Genomic DNA, 19525 nt, shown 5'->3' with positions numbered 1-19525 from the left:
GACCCCACCACTCTCCCAGTTGCATCAGAAAGAAACCTTTCTCTCTCTAACTCTGATATCCAATCAATCACTGAATCCTTTAAGTTCTACCTCCTGTCTGTCCCTTAACCCTTCCATGCCTGGCAGTATGTAGAGTGACTGTGAACTTTTTCAACCTCTGATGTTTATTGGGAAGCTGCTGTACCATTGACAGTGTGTGCTGCCACAAGGCAGGGGTCTTTGTAACTGTTTGAAACTGAAGAAATGGGTTATGTGCTACAAATTACTATTTTTACAGGGTAGGGTATAGGTGCCTGAATTTTTAGTAGGAAAAATAGAAATTTTGAACATTTTTATTTGTTACACTTATGTACCAACAGACCCAGTGGGGACTCGGGGGTATAATCAGTGGTTACTTCATATGTACCACTAAACACTTAGGGTAGGCTCACGGGAGGGGGCAAGAAAAAAAAATCCATACTGTGTACCAAAACTTGAGACATATTCAATGATTCAGCATCCTTTCCATTAATGAAAACACACAGTATCAACAAAAAACACAAAACGGAAAATAACTGGATCACCAAAGCATTAAAAATGTTCTCTTCTGGAGATCAGTTTCTGACATAACAGTATGAGGAGCTCTCCAGTGAAACTGATGATAACTGTAAGAAAAAAAGAAAATTAGAGCCTCTGAAAATGGTCCTATGGGTGAACAGTATATGAAGAAAAAACTATTCAAGAACATCTATGAAAATTCTGTAAGAAAGATGAGAGTTTATGGTATTTGGACCAATCTGCTTCCCTCCCTCAGCTCAGTGAGGTGGAAGACTCCACTCCAGACTGCTGCAGCCAAGAACACAAAAGCAGGATGTCAGCTTTTCCCATACTGCCCCCTGCTACCTGATGCCGAGGCTAAATCCTCTCAGGATGTAGTTGAGAGGTAGAATCTCTCTTTTTCCTTACAGCCCACTGCCCCCATTCATGGAATGGAGGCTCTATTTGAGTACAGCATGATAAGAATACTGGGGCCCTAATCATTATTGCACTGGCTAGGGAGGTGTTCGATTCTGTGCCGGGGAGGCAAGCCAAAAAGACCCTAAACTGCTGCCCTCCACCCTGCTTTCTGCTCCTCACCAAGTGTTCAGCTCCTGGAGTAGTGGGAATATCACTCAGAAAGAAGTTTGTCATTGTCTGCCCTCCCGTGTCTAGAGCCCTGGCTCAGACATTTTGCCTGGGGAGAGAAAGAGGCAATACAACAGAAAGTTTCTAAACTCTTCCCAAAAGAACTGACTTTAAGCCTAAAAGGTGTCAAGAATAGTGGAGGTTGTGGTGAAAGGCAATTGAGAGATAAAGAGAGAACCAGGGAGTAAGAAAGCTGAGAGGAGCCCTTCTGTGACTGGAACAGAAATCCAACACTGACCTCAGTTTATAGAGCAATTCATACTCCAGGACATTATTGCAAACAACAGAGCAATCAGCTGGCAGTTGGTATAGTTTAACAGCTAAGTGAGGTCAAGAAAACAGTGAAGGGAGCCCTGCCAAAGCCACTGTCATCCCAGGGTGACCGTGGAAGTATCCAATTTCTTCTCCCCTAGGAACAATATCAGAGGTTGAGCACCCACCCAAAAACCCATTGCCTTCAAGTTGATTCTGACTCATAGCGACCCTACTGGACAGAGTAGAATTGCCCCAAGGCTATAAGCTTTACAGAAGCAGACTGCCACCTCTTTCTCCCAGTGGAACAGCCGGTGATTTGAACCACGAGCCTTTCCATTAGCAGCTGAGTGCTTAACCACTGCACCACCAGAGCTTCTTGAGGTTGAACACAGTGGGAGTAAAATAGACTTCACTGAAATAATCCAGTCAGTCACTAAAGAAAGAAACTAGTAAATAACAATAGCAAGGCCTGAAGAAGAAAGAACAGTACCCAGATTTGCTATAATGTATTATCTAAAATATCTGGTTTCCAACAAGAAAAAATTATAAGGCATGCAAAGAAACTGGAAAGTGTGATCAATACACCGGGGAGGTGGGGGTAGGGGGCTGGGGAAGAAGCAGCAAAAAAATTCTGCCTGTGATAGGGATCAGATGTCTATCAGAAAAAGACTTTAAAGTAGCCATTGTAAGTATGCTCACAGAACTAAAGGAAAGCATGTTTAAGGAAGTCAGAAAGGTATGATGACAATATTGCATCAGATAGAAAGTATCAATAAAAACGTAGAAATTATTTTTTAAATACCAACTGGAATTTCTGGAGTTGAAAAGCACAATAATGGAAATGAAAAATTCACTACAAGAGCTCAACAGTAGATTTGAACCGGCAGAAGAAAGAATAGAGAGCTTGAAGATAGATCTTGACTATAACTCAAAAACCAAATACGATAAGAAAAACAGTAACAATTTTTGACTATACAAATATGGCCAAAACCATTGCAGGCAAAGTACATAAACACATGGCAAACGGGGGGAAAAAATCTGCCATTTCTATCATAGGCAAATATATCCCTAACATAAGAAATTCTTTTTTCTAAAAATTAAGAAGTAAAATGATAATAAACTATTAGAAAAACGGGCAGAATGTATTAATTAACAGTTCATAGAAAAAGAAATGTAAATGTCCCTTAAATGTATCAAAAGATGTAACCTTAGAACAAGGTTACCTGCAAATAAACACTAATCTAAGGTATGATTTCTCTCCTATTAGACTGGAAAAAATCCAGAAAACTGGCAGCATATTTTGTGGTAAGGCTATGGGGAAATAGATACTCTCCTACACTGCTAGAGGAAATTTAAAAATAAACAATTATTTTGGAAGGGAATTTAGCAATAATAAAATTCCATACACATTTATTTTTTGGCATGAAATTTCTTATAGATTTTCAGAAATCTAACCCAGAGATACACTGGCAAATGTCAAAAGATTTAGGTGGAAGTAGTTCATTGTGATATTACTTATAATATCAGAAGACAGGAAACAACCTCAATGCCCACCAAAAAGGAACTGGTTCAATAAATTAAGGTACATCCACACAATGAAGTACTATAAAACTATAAAAAGAAATGAAGAATATTGCTACATAGATAGATAGATGATAGATAGATAGATAGATAGATAGATAGATAGATAGATAGATAGATAGATAGATAGATAGATAGATGATAGATAGGCAGGCAGATGATAGATAGATAGATAGATAGATAGATAGATAGATAGATAGATAGATAGATAGATAGATAGATAGGCAGGCAGATGATAGATAGATAGATAGATAGATAGGCAGGCAGATGATAGATAGATAGATAGATAGATAGATAGATAGATAGATAGATAGGCAGGCAGATGATAGATAGATGATAGACAGATTAGATAGATTAGATAATGATAGGTAGATAGAGAGATAGATGGATAGACAGATAGACAGACAGATTAGATAGATAGATGGACAGACGGACAGGTAGACAGATAGATTAGATAATGATAGGTAGATAGAGAGATAGATGGATAGACAGACGGATAGACGGATAGACAGATAGACAGATGATAGATAGATAGACAGACAGACAGATAGATAACCTCTGCTGTCAAGTCAACTCTGACTCTCAGCGACCTTGTGTATGCACAACTAAAACAGAAGCTACAATGTCCTTTAGAACCTAATCTCCAAAGTGGCATACCCTCTCTTCTACAATAATCTATTGGTCACCTAGAAAACCCAACCCAGTGCCGTCGAGTCAATCGGTCACCTAGACAAACCCTAATAGAATGGGGGAGGAGACCACACAAGTAGTAAGAATACCAGGAGGCAGGGATCACCAGAACCACATGAACCTAACTGTGTATCAATTGACAGTAAAACCAACAGAGTGGAGCTACTTTAAATAACTTTAAAACATAATGACTTCACTGTATGTCCCTAATGGGATATATTATATACTTTTTAAAAAATATATTTTAAATGTTTTCAGTAACCATTATGTTGATACTGTTATTCTGTATGTATACTGGAAGATAAAGCAAATGAATGGTTATTCTGGTATCGTTTTGACTTTGGATTTGGAGTATGGGAGAAATGAGATGTAGATATAATATTGATGAGATTATGTAAACTCCCTAATGTCCTACATTTAAGTTGGAAATGTGAGCATGAACTTGTTATAAATACTGTATTTCCTAGTCTGTCCACCGGAAAAAACCTAGAAACAAATGACAAACCCGGTAGTAATGAGCACTCTAGCACCCGTGTTCTAGTCCATAAATTCTGAAGGCTGACTCCAGGTTTGACCTCGACCTCAAATGCCTGCTTATACTAGAAGCAACAAAGATATCAAAGACCTTCCAAGACCTGTCCAAAAAGAAAAAAAAAAAAACACTCAGGATCTAACACTTCCACTAGCCAAAGATGGAACAATTTGGGCATCAATAAAAGCAATAATTGCAATATATTGAACTATCTAATATATTTAAATCTATGAGTTCTTAGTGATTAAAAACAAACAAACAAAAACTTCATTGTTCCCTCTGAAGAATGCTAGGAAACAAATTATACACTCATTATTTTGAATATAAACCCAGTGCCATTGAGTCAATTCTGACTCATACAGGGTCGCTATGATGAATTTTGAATATAGTAAATAAAAAAAGAATCAAGCATTTATTCAGTCTGACTTTCGTATGCAAACGGTATCTTAGATAACCAAATAGTTGATGAGTGAAAGTTTCTGTTTATAGAAGTATTCCTATTAATAAATGAAGAAGTAATGACAGAATAAGAATATTGTCTTTTTTTTTAAATGAAACAATAGACTTAAGCAATCAATATCAGTGCCTGCTGACATCATATAAAAAAAGGCAACCAAAGAACGTTTGTTTCCATGGGGGAGTGCGCCACCTATGAAATAATCTTTCTAAAAAAAAATTGAACTTGAGTATGATAAAGACATTTGATCTGAATACTATTTTACAGGTAATATAAGGGAAAGAGGAAAACGCTAAATACAGTGAGATGTAATCAACAAAATCCAGATTGTGGAAAACTCTATGGGGCAGAAAATAGCTTCTTCAGCAAATTCATTGCAAGTAAAAATTGAAAAAAAAGAGAGGAGAGGAGAGGAGAAAGGAAAGGGAAAGAAAGGAAGAATTAAAAATTTTAAAAAACAGGCAATACTAATCAATCGCAATACGTGAATCTTACCTGGTTTCTGTTTTGAATAAACAACTATAAAAATAAGATTTATCAGATATTTGAAGGAATTTGAACACTGACTGTATATTTGATGATATTAAGGAATTATTGTTAATAAAAAATTTTTTTTAGTGTGATATTATTGCAGTTGTATTTAAAAAGAGTCCTTATCCTTAGGCCAGTGGTTCTCAACTTTAATACGCATCAGAAATACTAGGGGAAAAAAAAAAGAAAACCTGTTTCTGTTGAGGCAATTCTGACTCATAGTGACCCAATAGGACAGAGTAGTACGGCTCCTTAGGGTTTCCGAGGAGTGCCTGGTGTATTCAAACTACCGACCTGTTTGTTGGTCAGCAGACATAGCTCTTAACCATTACACCACCTAGAGTGTTTATTAAAACTTAGATTTCTGAGCCCAACGCTCAGAGATCTTTATTCAGTCAATCCAGAGCGGGTCTCAGCAATTGGCATTCCTAACAAGTTCCCAGGTGATGCCGAGGCATTTGGCCCAAGGGACACATTTTGAGAATACTGTTTTATAGATAAAAATGAAAACCAAACCCAGTGCTGTCGAGTCGGTTCCGACTCATAGCAACCCTATAGGACAGAGTAGAACTGCCCCATAGAGTTTCCAAGGAGCGCCTGGCAGATTTGAACTGCCAACCCTTTGGTTAGCAGCCTGTCAGTTGACAATTGCTGAAGTTGGGCAATGAGTATATGGAGTTTCATTATACTATTCTCTCTACAGGTGCCTGTATTTGAAGTTTTACATAATAAAAAGTTAAAATATAAGTTTCTACAAATGTAAATAAAACATTCAAATAATTACTTATAATATTTATTATGTTAATTTGTTGAAACTTTAAATCACATGTTATACATAGAATCGATTTGGAAATACTAACTTTTTCTAATTCTACATTTCTTAAACAATCCTTTTCAAACTTTTCACATTCATCTTTTCCATTGTTTTCTTCATTATCACTGGAGCTCCTTTTTGAGTCACTTAACGCTTTCTAGAATACAATAAGACCTTGGTCTAAGCTGTTTGAGAAACAGAACTTTTCAATTTTTTTTTTTTTTTTTTGCTGTCTCTGGAAATTCTCTCTCAAGCCTCAGCTATTCATTGCCCAATAAGACAGTTTGTTGTGTACACTTGCCTTGTACAAGAGTATTCATCATTTCCACTTAAAGTCATTTTATTTATAAGCAATCTCTAAAAGACTTGTTTACACTTCCAGCACTTGCAAATTTCAACACCCCAAGAAGAGTTACTAAATCTGTGTTAAATTTCTATGCTTCATTTGTGCCAATTCTTTTAGGTAAACATCGCAAAACTTGCATTGATTGAAGTCATTTCAGGATATTGTGTCTTCACCAAGCAGTATTTTGTGATTCCAAAGCAAAGCGAATGAGAGAAACCTATAGTATCAGAGGCTGTAGACACTCTGGAAACTCAAGAGATCATAGACAGGGTGATCCGTAAGCAATATTTACACATTTTACCTTCTTTGACACTTTAGGGACACTCTTTGCTTTTGAACAGCAAAAGCCAATGATTATATCAGCAAAAGGAGAAATCTAAAGCCCAGCATGTACTTGGCCTGAACAAGACATTATCAACATCTATGACTCTCAGTGCCTTTATTCGCTCCACAGATTCAGCTATGTTCTCCATGCTGTGAGTCAGCCATATACAAGACAGAGTCATGGCCCACATGGAGTTCATATTCTATAGGAAGGAGACACACAAAAATAACAAATATATAGTACACTTTTAGAATTTATAAAATATTTTAAATACATTATAACACGCATTCTTCACAGCATTCCTAGGAAGACAATAAATATACTGTATTTTTCCCGTTCTTTAGATGAGGACATAAAATTTAGTCTGTGACGTCAAGGCCAGAAACACTCTGAGAGCAGGAATCATAATTGTTCACCTCTGTATGTAGTGCTGAGGAAAAAGGAACTCAGTAACTTTTGGTGTTTAAATTAAAGTGGGCTAAAGAACACATTGACTATTGTAATGATGAAGTATTGATGAGTGCTTCTTTAGAACACCATTATCTAGAAATGTATCAGTTCTCAAAGGCAGAAAATTATTTACAGATATCTGAAAATAGAAATGTTTTACATTCCAAATAACTTGCCAAGAAATATATTCTTCTGATAACAGTGTATCAGAAGTACATGTAAAACACTTAAGCAAATATTTTTTCACAGTGAAATTGCTCTGTGGACAAAATGTTCAATCTCTCTCATCCTAGGGGAACAGTGAAAAGCAAAGTTTGAATCTTGTCTGCACAAATTATAGGAAGTAAATTTTGAATAGTCTGATTGTCTTAGTTAATCTACTGCTGCTGCAGCAAAAACACCACTGGTGGGTGGCTTTAAAGAACAGAAATTTATTGTCTTACAGTTTTGGAAGCTAGGAGCCGAAATTCAGTATGTCAGCAGGTCAGTGCTCTCTCTGTCCACTGTAGAAGAACACTTCTTGTAACTTCCAGTTTTTGGCAGACCCGAGCTTTTCTTGGCATTCCTTGGCTTATAGATGGATCTTCATGGTGTCTCCCATTGCGTGTGTGACTCTCAGTGTCTGTTTTCCCTTTTTATAATGCACCACTCAAAATACATTAGGCTGAAGACCCATCCTGTGCTGTTATGGCTGCATTAACAAAAGAAAACCCTGTTTCCAAATAGGGTCACATTCACAGGTACAGAGATTAGGACTCAACATATCTTTTTTTGGTTGAGGGGACACAACTAAATGCATAACACCGATATACTTGATACTCTGTGAAAAACATTTCCACGGCTCCCCATTGCCCTCAGTATAAAGCATAGACACTAACAAGATTACAAGACCCTTCACCATCTTTTCCTGCCTCCCTCTCTAGTCTTATTTTTTGCTCTTCCCACCACTTAAAGTACAAGCTACTTTTAGTTTTCTGAAACCATCCATCTCTCTCCTATATGCACACACCTTTGGGATTATCTAAATCTAGTTCCCTTTTTCTTCAGTCTTCTTTTTTCTCTTTTCCTTCTTCCTCCCCACTCCTTAGCCTATCAAATCTAAATCTAACTCATCTTTCACGTCTGGACTTAGATATCACCTCTTCCAGCAGGCCTTCCCCACCACCAATTTCAGGTTAGGTGGCCCCATAGCTATTTCAGTAGTGGCCCTTATCTCCCCCACCCCACCTCCCATATTGTATGGTCACGGTCACTTGTTGTGCCTCCCACTATCGGCAAGCTCTGTGAGAGCAGGGACAGGGTCTATTTGGTTCAGTGTGTGACATAGTGTAGTGTCTGGCCCAGACCAGGCAAACCATAAATACGTGTTAAATAAAGGAATAAAATTACTTAACTTCTGTAAACCTTAGTTTTCCAGATGTAAAAGTGTGCTAATATTCTCTACCTCATGGGGTTTTCTAAGGATTAAGTTAAATGACGTGAGCAAAATCCTATATGGCGCCTCATATAGAGTATGTGGCCAATAAATAACTCTTCTTATTCTTATGCCTATTCTAGAGTTCTCTGTCGCTCCTACCCACTCTCTGCCCACTCTAGAGGGCCTCTTGATTTTTCTTTAAAATGTTTCTTGATTACAAAGCCGCTGTAGTTGCTATCCATCCTGATGGACTATTCAACATGACTATAGATAGTGTACAGACACTCAGTTTTCAGTGAGTCCTTCTGATGGTGTCTCCTTTCAGTTACCTGATATTAAAAACGACCATGGACACAGCAAGAGAAAAATGGGATTTTTCTCATTGATCCTTGTTTCATTGTTCATTCTCTCAAGAAAAAAAAAAAAAAAATCCAACCCACTGCCATCGAATTGATTCCAACCCGTAGTGACCTTACATGACAGAGTAGAACAGCCCCATAGGGTTTCCAAGGCTATAAATCTTTACAGAAGCAGACTGTCACATCCTTCTCCCGTGGAATCTCTGGTAGCTTGGAACCACCAACCTTTCAGTTGGCAGCCAAGTGCTTTAACCACTGTGCCACCAGTGTGCCACCAGTGTTGTTTCATTCTCTTATAAACTTTAATAGCATTGCTCTTGGGATGTAATATTCTAGCATTTAAATCTCTTTTATTCCGTTATTGATGAGGCTCACAATTGCCTTTTTTTCCCTCCCTGAACCTGCTAATTAAATCAGCCTAAGGATGGATGGCCTTGGAGCCCTGGTGGCTCAGCAGTTAAGGGATTGGCTGCTAACCAAAATGTCAGCACTTCAAATCCACCAGCCTTTCCTTGGAAAACTTACGGGGCAGTTGTACTCTGTCTTACAGGGTTGATATGAATTGGAATTGGCTGAATGCCAATTTTAAGGATGCCCTTATTTCTAATAAGAACCTTATATTTGCCTTTAAACATCTTATTTTTTTTTCTGTCACAGATAACTTCTTTTTTGCATAAACTAAACAGTATCTAATTGTTAAATTTTTTTTTGCCAGACGTGTTAATCACATAATACTGAAATTGGTTTTGAAAGAAGCTTTCTTCTTTGGGGACACAAAGGCCCCATTAAGTGGGCTGAGGTTTATTTGGAACTGAGAATATGTTTTAGGAAATTGGTTGGATCACTCATATTCTTCCTTCAATCCCCCTCCTTCCGCCTTCTGCTTCTTGCTCTAATTTGTCTCGATCTCTTAACCATTCCCAATCAGGTAAATCTCCACTGCAGCTCTGTGCCAACTGGAGACCAGTCCCTATCCTACATCCATGGCCTTCCCAGGAGAAGCCTTAGAGTCTGGTCCTTGGAACAGATGGGAAGGGACAGCTCTGACCAACCTGAGGTATGTATACTAAGAGCTGTTGGGTTGTTTCTCTTGTGGATGAAGAGGTATTATTTGTTGACTATATATTTTGATGTGGAGAGAATGATGTCACAGTCTGAGGATGGGCTGATGGACAACAAATTCCTCTCATGACTTTAGACCCATCTATCTGGCCGACTTTCCAGGAAGCTTCCCCTGAAGAGCCCACAGGCAAACTCCACGTGTCTTACTCAAACTCCTCACCTTTCTCTCACCCTTCTTTTTTCAAGGCTTCCTACACACAGGAAAGACCTCTGTGCTCCCAGTTACCTCAGCAAGGATCTGGGCATCATCCTTGATCTGCCTTCTCCACCTCCAGCCCTAAATACCCAGGCTAATGCTTCTCTAAGACCTGTTATCCCAAATTCTCATAAAGTCATAAACGTTACTTTTAAAAACACAGGTAATGTAACAGCCTTCTAGCAGTATATCGGTCCACTTGCCATTGAGTCAACTCCAGTTCATGGCAACCCCATGTGTATCAGTGTGGAACTATGTTCCAGGCGGTTTTTAATGGCTGGTTTTTTGGAGATAGATCACGAGGCCTTTCTTCCACTATGCCCATAATTGGTTGCAGATCAGACCACTGTGGTCCTGTAAAACCAAAAAAAAAAAGAAAACAAACAAACAAACAAAAAACCCATTGCAGTTTGCAACCCTATAAAACAGAGTAGAACTGCCTCATAGGGTTTCCAAGGAGTGGCTGGAAGATTTGAACTGCCAGCTTTTTGGTTAGCAGCCAAGCTCTTAACCAGTGTACCACTAGAGCTTCAGTAGATACTCTGAAATGGTTTGCTTCCTTTCTTCTCCTGAAGGAAAAGTCTGAGGCATTGTAAACTATTGAACAGACCCAGAATGAATACTTACTTCAGGTGTTACCAACTTGCCCTGTTCCAGGTCAGGCCTGAATGTGGACACTCAGATTCCAGCCCTGCTGCACCTCTGCTCTTTGCATTGGCCTTCAGCTATCTCATTTTAGAGCCAGCTGTGTTGATTTTTTTTGTACATTTGTTTTGTTTTATTCACTGTTTGTGTCAGGATATTATCCAGTGGCCAAGTAGAACAACAAGAGAAGACACTTTTCTTCTTTCCCTGGTCAGAAGAGAACTCAAGTCATGTGCTTTGAGTTCCAGCTTATTAGACAAGATTCAGAAAGAGCTGAAGATCCTGGACCCTACCTCTTCAGGACATCTTCTCCAGTCTCAGCTAAGCCACCTCTTATTGAGGCATGAAGTCCCTCTGAAGTTACCAACAATCAAGATCCTTTGCCAGAGATTTTCAGGGAGGGGCTCTCCTGAAATGGTATGGCCATCATGCTGTTTTATGTGTGGGTTCCATTTATCTCATTTGTACAGAATTGAGAGGTTGGTTCCTTTCTTAAAAATAACCTTTGCTATTTACTCCTAAGGTGAAAAGCCCATTTATATCCACATATGGAAATTTCTAGATAGAATAGACCAGAATAAAAAGTAGATTTGGATCGCCTGTTTAATTTCTCTTTTAAGGCTTTCCTGTATCAACTTTCATTTTTTATTCTTAACACTATTGGGTCAGTTACAAATTCATGGTAATGGGCACACATGAGTTCATTCACAAGCTGACTCAGCCTGAAGGCCCCAAAGTAAGAATGGAGTACTTGACCGAGATTTTGTGTGTGTCATGAAAATTTCCTAGAGAGCTAGAGGTGAGAAGTATCTTCAAAATATAATTTACCACCACCATTTTACCAGTTAGGAAACTGAGGCCCAGAGGGGTTGAGGAACTTGCTCAGGGCATCCAGGAATTAATGGCAGAGCCAGGACTGAGACACAGGCCCGCCAACAACAAAGCCAGAGTTCTCTAGGCACTAGGTTTCCTAGAGCTCACACCTGGGGGCGAATGTGAAGCATGGTTCCAAATTTAACCAAGTTCAGGAAGCTAGAGGAACATATCCTAAAATAGGAAGAAGGAATGGCAGTGGCCAAATCATTAGTGGACATGTGTGAATAGCAAGGCAATAAACAAAGAACACAGTCCTCAAAAATGGAGGCCTGTGTTTTATTCCTAAATCCACCATCATTAACTCTCTGATACCAGCCATGCTACTTAATTTCTCTGATGCCTCATAAAGGTATTCTGAGGATTTAGTAATACGACAAACACAAATGACCTCTTCCTGTACCCAGCATTTAGTAGGTACTCTAAAGTTAGCTCTCTGTCCTGCCATAACAATGTTTCCTTTAGCAATACAGCATCAACTTATTGGTGCAACCTGTATCAACCATCAGTTCAATGGAGCTATCCAGCCTGAACCATAATTTATCTCTCTAGCTTCACTCACCCACTGCAACCTCTTCCATTACCCTGGAATTGTTTGCCCACCAGAGTCCCCAGGATGTAATCCAGCCCAGCAATGGAAATTGATTATATTTCTTTAGTCCTTTCCTACATAGAAAAAAGGTCTAATAAGGCCTTGTTTACACATAATACAAATATATGTGCTGAATATATCTAATCTATCTAATACATATGTTTGGATCTACCAGTTGCTCCTTGGAAACCCTATGGGGCAATTCTCCTCTGTTCTATAGGGTCACTATGCATCAGAATAGACTTGGTGGCAACAGGTTGGTTTTTTAATATATATTATATATATATTACCATATATTTTACATATATATGTATATTATATAGATACATAGGCACCCTGGTGGTGCCGTGGTTAAGTGCTTGCCTTTCAACCAAAAAGTCAGTGGTTGGAACCCACTAACCACCACATGGGAGAAAAGATCTGACAATCTGTTCCTGTAAAGATTACAGCCTATGAAACCCTCTGGGGCAGTTCTCCTCTACCCTATAAGTCAGAACTGACTCGATGGTACACATTAACATATCAATATATAATATGTATTACATATTAATACCTATAATTTCATAGATACATAAAATAAATTTATAATATGTCTTAACATATATATGGAGCCCTGGTGTGCAATGCTTTAATACTTGGCTGCTAATGGAAAAGCTGGCAGTTCAAACCCACCCAGTGGCTCCATGGGAGAAAGACCCAGTGATTTGCTCCCGTAAAGATTACAGCCTAACAAACCCTATAGGACAGTTCTACTCTGTCACATGCGGTCACTATGAGTTGTAGTTGATGGCACCTAACAACAATAACATTACATATATATATATGTTTCAAAGGCTGTAAATCTCTGCAGAAGCAGACTGCCAGATCTTTCCCCCTCGGAGCCTCTGCTGGTTTCAAACCTCCAACCTTTAGGTTAGCAGTTGATTGCTTTAATCACCAGGCAAATCAGGGCTGCATTATTTGGATAGATAGAATATACATCTGATAAATAGTACACACACACAGGCACACACATGCACCATTTGCTATCGAGTCAGTTCTAAGTCATGGTGGCCCCGTGTGTGTCAGAGCAGACCTGTGCTCCGTTGGGTTTTCAGTGGCAGATTTTTTGGCCGTGGATTACCAGACCTTTCTTCTGAGGTGCCTCTGGGTGGATTCAAACCACCAACATTTTAGTTAGTAGCAGAACACTTTAACCCTTTGTGCCACTCAGGAACTCCACATAATATATAGATATATACCACATAAAACAAATAGACTATATATGTAATAATATGTTTGCTAGCTAGATAGATGATAAAGACTAAATTATGCTGTACTAACAACCCTAAAGTCTCAATGGCTTAAAACAACCAAAGTTTATTTTTCATTTACATTATATGTCCATAAGAAATCAGTTGTGGGCCCTTCTCAACTCTGTCATTGTCTTAGCTCCAGGGCCCAGGAGCTAAGATAAAGCAGCCACTCTGGAATATTTTTGGTCATGATGGCAGAGGGGAAAAAAAGAGAACTCTGGGGGGTCTCACATCAGCCCAGAAGAAGCACACACTGCCTCTGCTCACAAGTCATTGGCCAGAACTGGTCACATGGACCTAACCACAAGGCAGCCAAGAAGTACAATCCATTTGTACTTCCATTTGTCCAGAAGGAAGAATGAGTATTTAGTAAATGGCACTCATAATGACCATGTTATATTTTTAAGTGGTTTTAAAACTTTTAATGTTAAAAATGTTTCAAATGCACTTTACCTCAGTAGATTTCTTTCCCTTGCACTTAAGTTAAATGAGAATGCTCTGTTTTGTATTAATTTTCAGGTAAATTATGAAAAGCTACTTTGTTTTTTAAAAGTTGCAGCTTCAAATGACCCACAGCCAAGCAGAACAGTTTTGGACAGTGACCTGAGGAAAACCCAGAGTCCTACCAATCAGAACCAAAGGTATTTTTCCCCCTTTCGGGGACCACATTGTTCCTAGACTTCTAAGGCTGCTAGGGATCTTGGAGGCCATTTGCTATAAAACCTTGCCCAAGGAGGGGAGGGAGGGAGGGTGGGAGAGGGTTATTTACTGATTAGTTAGTAGATAAGAACTACTTTAGGTAAAGGGAAGGACAATACTCAATACAGGGAAGGTCAGCTCAACTGGACTGGACCAAAAGCAAAGAAGTTTCCGGGATAAACGGAATGCTTCAAAGGTCAGCGGAGCAAGGGCGGGGTTTGGGGACTGTGGCTTAAGAGGACTTCTAAGTCAATTGGCAAAATAATACTATTATGAAAACATTCTGCATCCCACTGTGAAATGTGGTGTCTGGGGTCTTAAATGCTAACAAGCAGCCATCTAAGATGCATCAATTGGTCTCAACCCACCTGGATCAAAGAAGAATGAAGAACACCAAGGTCACACGATAACTATGAGCCCAAGAGATGGAAAGGGCCACATGAACCAGAGACTTACATCATCCTGAGACCAGAAGAACTGATGGTGCCCAGCCACAACTGATGACTGCCCTGACAGGGAGCACAACAGAGAACCCCTGAGGGAGCAGGAGAATAGTGGGATGCAGACCCCAAATTCTCATAAAAAGACCAGACTTAATGGTCTGACTGAGACTGGAGGAATCCTGGCGGTCATGGTTCCCAAACCTTCTGTTGGCCCAGGACAGGAACCATTCCCGAAGGCAACTCATCAGACATGGAAGGGACTGGACAATGGGTTGGAAAGAGATGCTGATGAAGAGTGAGCTACTTGTATCAGGTGGACACTTGAGACTGTGTTGGCATCTCTTGTCTGGAGGGGAGATAGGAGAGTAGAGAGGGTTAGAAACTGGCAAAATTGTCATGAAAGGAGAGACTGGAAGGGCTGACTCATTAGGGGGAGAGTAAGTGGGAGTATGGAGTAAGGTGTATATAAGCTTATATGTGACAGACTCACTTGATTTGTAAATATTCACTTAAAGCTCAATAAAAATTATTAAAAAAAAAAAAACTTGCCCAATACAGAATCACTGTGCTCTTCACCAAGACTTGGTTTATGCTTTTAGTTTTCTCTTTGTCATGTGCAGCCCTGCATCAAAAGTTATTCGCTGTGATTGCATATGTTTCTTAACACTGAGCATGTGTGTGTGTGTGTGTGTTAAATAATACATTATTGTGTTTTCAGTGAAGGTGTATACAGCAGTTTAGGTTCCCATTCAATGATTTCTACACACATTGTTCAGTGACATTGCTTACATTCTTTACTATGCATGAACGTTCTCATTATTTTCTTTCTGGTTGTTCTGTTGAGAGTGTGCGTTTTTATGAAGTTGCAATGTGAAAATTGAAAACTTCATTATAAAATAGGACATGATTGTGTGCTGCTGCAGAGCCCATCTATAAAGTATGTTTGCAGAGACACATCCTGAGTCAGTGCACTCCTGGGTTACAGGCACTAACAGAGAAAATTTGAGGTACAGGAAACAATTATCCCTTCACATAAAGACTCCAACTAAAAATAGGATGTGAGAGATATCATTCGAGATGAGGCAGAGTAAAGCATGACATTATTTGCTGAGAGAAGTAACAAAGTACGGTGGTTAGGAACATAGCCTCCTTGCCAGATGCCTGGGCTCAACTTCTGTCTCTGCCACTTAGTGGCTGTGTGACATTGGGCATGTTATTTAACCTTTCTATGGCTCCATTCTCTAACTGTAAAATGGGCATAATAACAGACTTCACTTCATAGATTTGTTTGTGACAGTAATTGGGTTAATAAATGCAAAGATCTTAAAAACAGTATCTGGGACATAGTAAGTGCTATATAACTGTTATTATTTTTAAACTATCCTTTCAAAAGAAACTTTTCAATTACAAATAGTAATGTCACATGATATTGGAGTAATTGCTTCACTCTAGGAAATAGCCAGAATTTCCTGTAAAAATGTCCCTGAGCCAAATGTTGGACTTGATCCCCTTCTACAATGTACCCTTTTGATGATGATACTTCATTCAACAAACATTCACTGAATACCAGCTGTTTGCCAGGCACACTTTATTGAACAGAATGAATTCAGAGGTTGGCAAGGCCCAGTCTCTCCCTCCAGGGGTCAGAGTCCAAAGAAAATGGTACTGCCATGTGGGTATGCTAGCCAAATGTTACTGTAGAAACAATTGTCCTACAAGAGCCATAAACCCTAGAAAATTTTAATAATCAGCAACCAGCTTTCGTGTAATACAAATAGTGAAATTGTGGACCTGAGAGGTGATAGAATATGCACTAAAGCACATGGCCACTGTCACAGATTGAATTATGTCCCCCAAAAGATGTGTGTATCAACTTGGTTAGGCCACGATTCCCAGTATTGTGTGGTTGTCCTCCATTTTGTGATTGTAATTTTATGCTGAGAGGATTAGGGTAGGATTGTAACACCACGCTTATGCAAGTCACCTCCCTGATCTGAGGTAAAGGGAGTTTCCCTGGGCTGTGGCCTGCACCACCTTTTATCTCTCAAGAGATAAAAGGACAGGGAGGCAAACAGAGAGTTGGGGAACTCATACCGCCAAGAAAGCAGCACCAGGAGCAGAGCGCGTCCTTTGGACATAGGGTCCCTGTGCCTTAGAAGCTCTTCGACCACGGGAAGATTGAGGACAGAGCCGACAGAGAGAGAAAGCCTTCAGCTGGAGCTGACACCCTGAATTTGGACTTGTAACCTACTGGGCTGTGAGAAAATTAATTTCTCTTTGTTAAAGCCATCCGCTTGTGGTATTTCTGTTATGGATGCACTAGATGTCTAAGACAGCTACTCATTGGCAGATGTTAGCCTTATGAGTCCAAGACAGGCAGCCTTTTCTGACCCCTCAACTAGGTTAAATGCCTTTGCGATATGGTCCCATAGTTTTGTTGTTCCACCCCGCCCTTCAAAACAGTCACTGCACTTGCAATTACTTATTTGACGCTTGGGGTTAAGAGCATTGGCTATCCTGGCCAACTCTCTGTCTAATATAGTTCTAAAATAATTCCTGGCTCATAGGAGATGCACGATAAATATTTGTTGAATTTAATCAGCACCTCCAGTGATCTAATAGAACTTGCTTCACTTCACCTGCAGGGACACCTGGGTATCTGTTTAACAACAACAACAAAAAAGGTGCATAACAAAGTCATTTTGAGCTCATCAGAGGTGGTGTTGCTTTATACAAACCAAACAGTGAGTTTGTGGAAGTGCAGGGCTGATGGTCTGTAATGAATTCAGACTCTTTCATAATGAATGTGCTGCTCAGGAAAATGCCTCCCTCACGTTCTGCCAGGTAGGGCCTTTAATGGGGCAGCTCTGTGATGTTTAAAAAGATTCCAGCATCGCCAGTGGCAGCAGGGGTGGCAACAGCTCTCATCTTCTAAGTTGGACCAGATGAACTAAACTCTTGCAGCAGGCCTTCTGAGAAACCTCCCCAGCTGCAGTAAATGGGTTCCGTACAACAGCTGCCCATTCGGTATTCAGTGTACTGAGCCGGGGCCGAAGGCTAATGGATTCCTACCCCCAGGAACTGGTGTTGCAAGAAAAGAGGGAAAGCTTCTGATTCAAATCCAGAACAGATATATCTGATCAGCAGGGGCTGGGTCATGTGCCTTAGCAGAAAAGAGAGGCAGGTAAAGCAAATAGCTGGCATTTTCCTCTGCTTGAGTGGGAGGTAGACTCTACCGCATGAGCAGGGACCTATCTATGGAAAATAGTGCCTATGGCAATTACTTTCAAATTGCTGCATGATCTCTCACAGCTGGTAGTGGAAATTGTGATGGTCCATAGAAACTGCTCATTAATGCCCCTCCTCAGGCAGCATCCAGGGCATAGGCCCTACCTGCCATACCTTCGTTACCCCCCTGCCCTAGCTGGGGGATTCCCTTAGCAAGGGAAAGAGGGTGCAGGAGAATCTTGGTGACCAAAACAAAGACAAATACCCACTACTCCCCTCCTGTACCAAACTTTTGGAAAACATTATGTGTTATTAACTAGTTCAGAATAGTATGATTTTTGGCCAAAGCTAGAGTAAAAGTCAAAAGCAAAAAGAAAATACGATATGACCTTCAGGAAAAGTTATCATCAGTCACCACTGAGTCAACTTGAACTCATGGCAACCTTATGTTTCCCTTATAACATCTTACATTAGTATGGTATGTTTATTACAATTCGTGAACCAATGGAGTCCCTGAGTGATGCAAACGGTTAATGCGCTCGGCTGCTAATCAGAAGATTGAAGATTTGAGTCCACCCAGAGATGCCTCAGAAGAAAAACCTGTGGATCTACTTCCAAAAAAGCAGCCATTGAAAACTCTATGAGCACAGCTCTACTATGACACACATAGGGTTACCCGGAAAAGTTATACACATCTAAAAATAATCAATTCCAGGTATCACACATGATCCCTGGGAAACTGTGAGGAACAAAACAGACATGATCTGTGTTTCATAGAGCAGTCTATTAGGAAAGCCAAACTTTAAACAATAACTAAGGAAATATATATGCAATTGCAATTGAGGGAGACTTCTTGAGGAAAAGAACAAAGTACTATGAAAGAATCCATCGGGCAGCGCTATCCTGGAGCCTGCTTGTCGTTCAGGGATGTCACGTTAGTAGCTCAAAATTGGCCATAGTGGGAATATTTTCACCATAAAAATTGGTAATGCTACAAATTAAGGCTTTTGGTAGGACAGCCAGTTGTTAACGATTTACTAGCACACCACAGAAAGGAAGTTGACACATGTATGAAGACTAGAGGATGTCAGACAAGGCCTTCAGGGGAGGTGGCATTTAAATTGAGACAGCAGAAATCAGAAAAAGCTTCACAGAGAAGACTTTTCAGTGGGACAAATAAATTTGAATGTTAAATGAGTAAACATCTCAAGTTAGTTGGTAAAATAAGTGATTACAACACTTACCATCCTGTAGTTTTTCACCTGTTATTTAAAGTATGTCCCGTGATGTGAAGAATCTTAATAATTATGTTTATTTGCATGCCAGATGGTAAGTAAATAATTACTCCCAAAACTCATTTGGATTTTCCAGATATAAAGAGCAGGAAGTTCATCTGTTTCAGGACCTCCACCAGTATAGGTTTGCGGGTTACAGAGGTCTGGCAGAATCTGCTTTACTGCATGGCAATGGATATAGTTTGGAAATTTGATTTGCTGTAAGGAATTATCTAG

The 19525-nt window shown here is 39.7% G+C and overlaps 1 protein-coding gene across 1 annotated transcript in view; it reads left to right on the top strand.

The window, feature by feature from the left end:
• C3H1orf87 (chromosome 3 C1orf87 homolog) overlaps nucleotides 1-19525 on the top strand; it is a 93228-nt gene that overhangs the window by 20854 nt on the left and 52849 nt on the right. The window contains exons 3-5 of the mRNA XM_003411050.3: nucleotides 9837-9978; nucleotides 11038-11301; nucleotides 14164-14285. Of these exons, the coding sequence (XP_003411098.1) occupies nucleotides 9837-9978; nucleotides 11038-11301; nucleotides 14164-14285 (528 nt within the window). The remainder of the gene's footprint in view (nucleotides 1-9836; nucleotides 9979-11037; nucleotides 11302-14163; nucleotides 14286-19525) is intronic.

This window comes from Loxodonta africana, chromosome 3 (genome assembly GCF_030014295.1).
Source record: "Loxodonta africana isolate mLoxAfr1 chromosome 3, mLoxAfr1.hap2, whole genome shotgun sequence".
In the NCBI taxonomy this organism is placed as follows: Eukaryota; Metazoa; Chordata; class Mammalia; order Proboscidea; family Elephantidae; genus Loxodonta; species Loxodonta africana.
The sequence above is the reverse complement of the archived record's forward strand: the minus strand, read 5'-3'. Positions and strand labels throughout refer to the sequence as shown.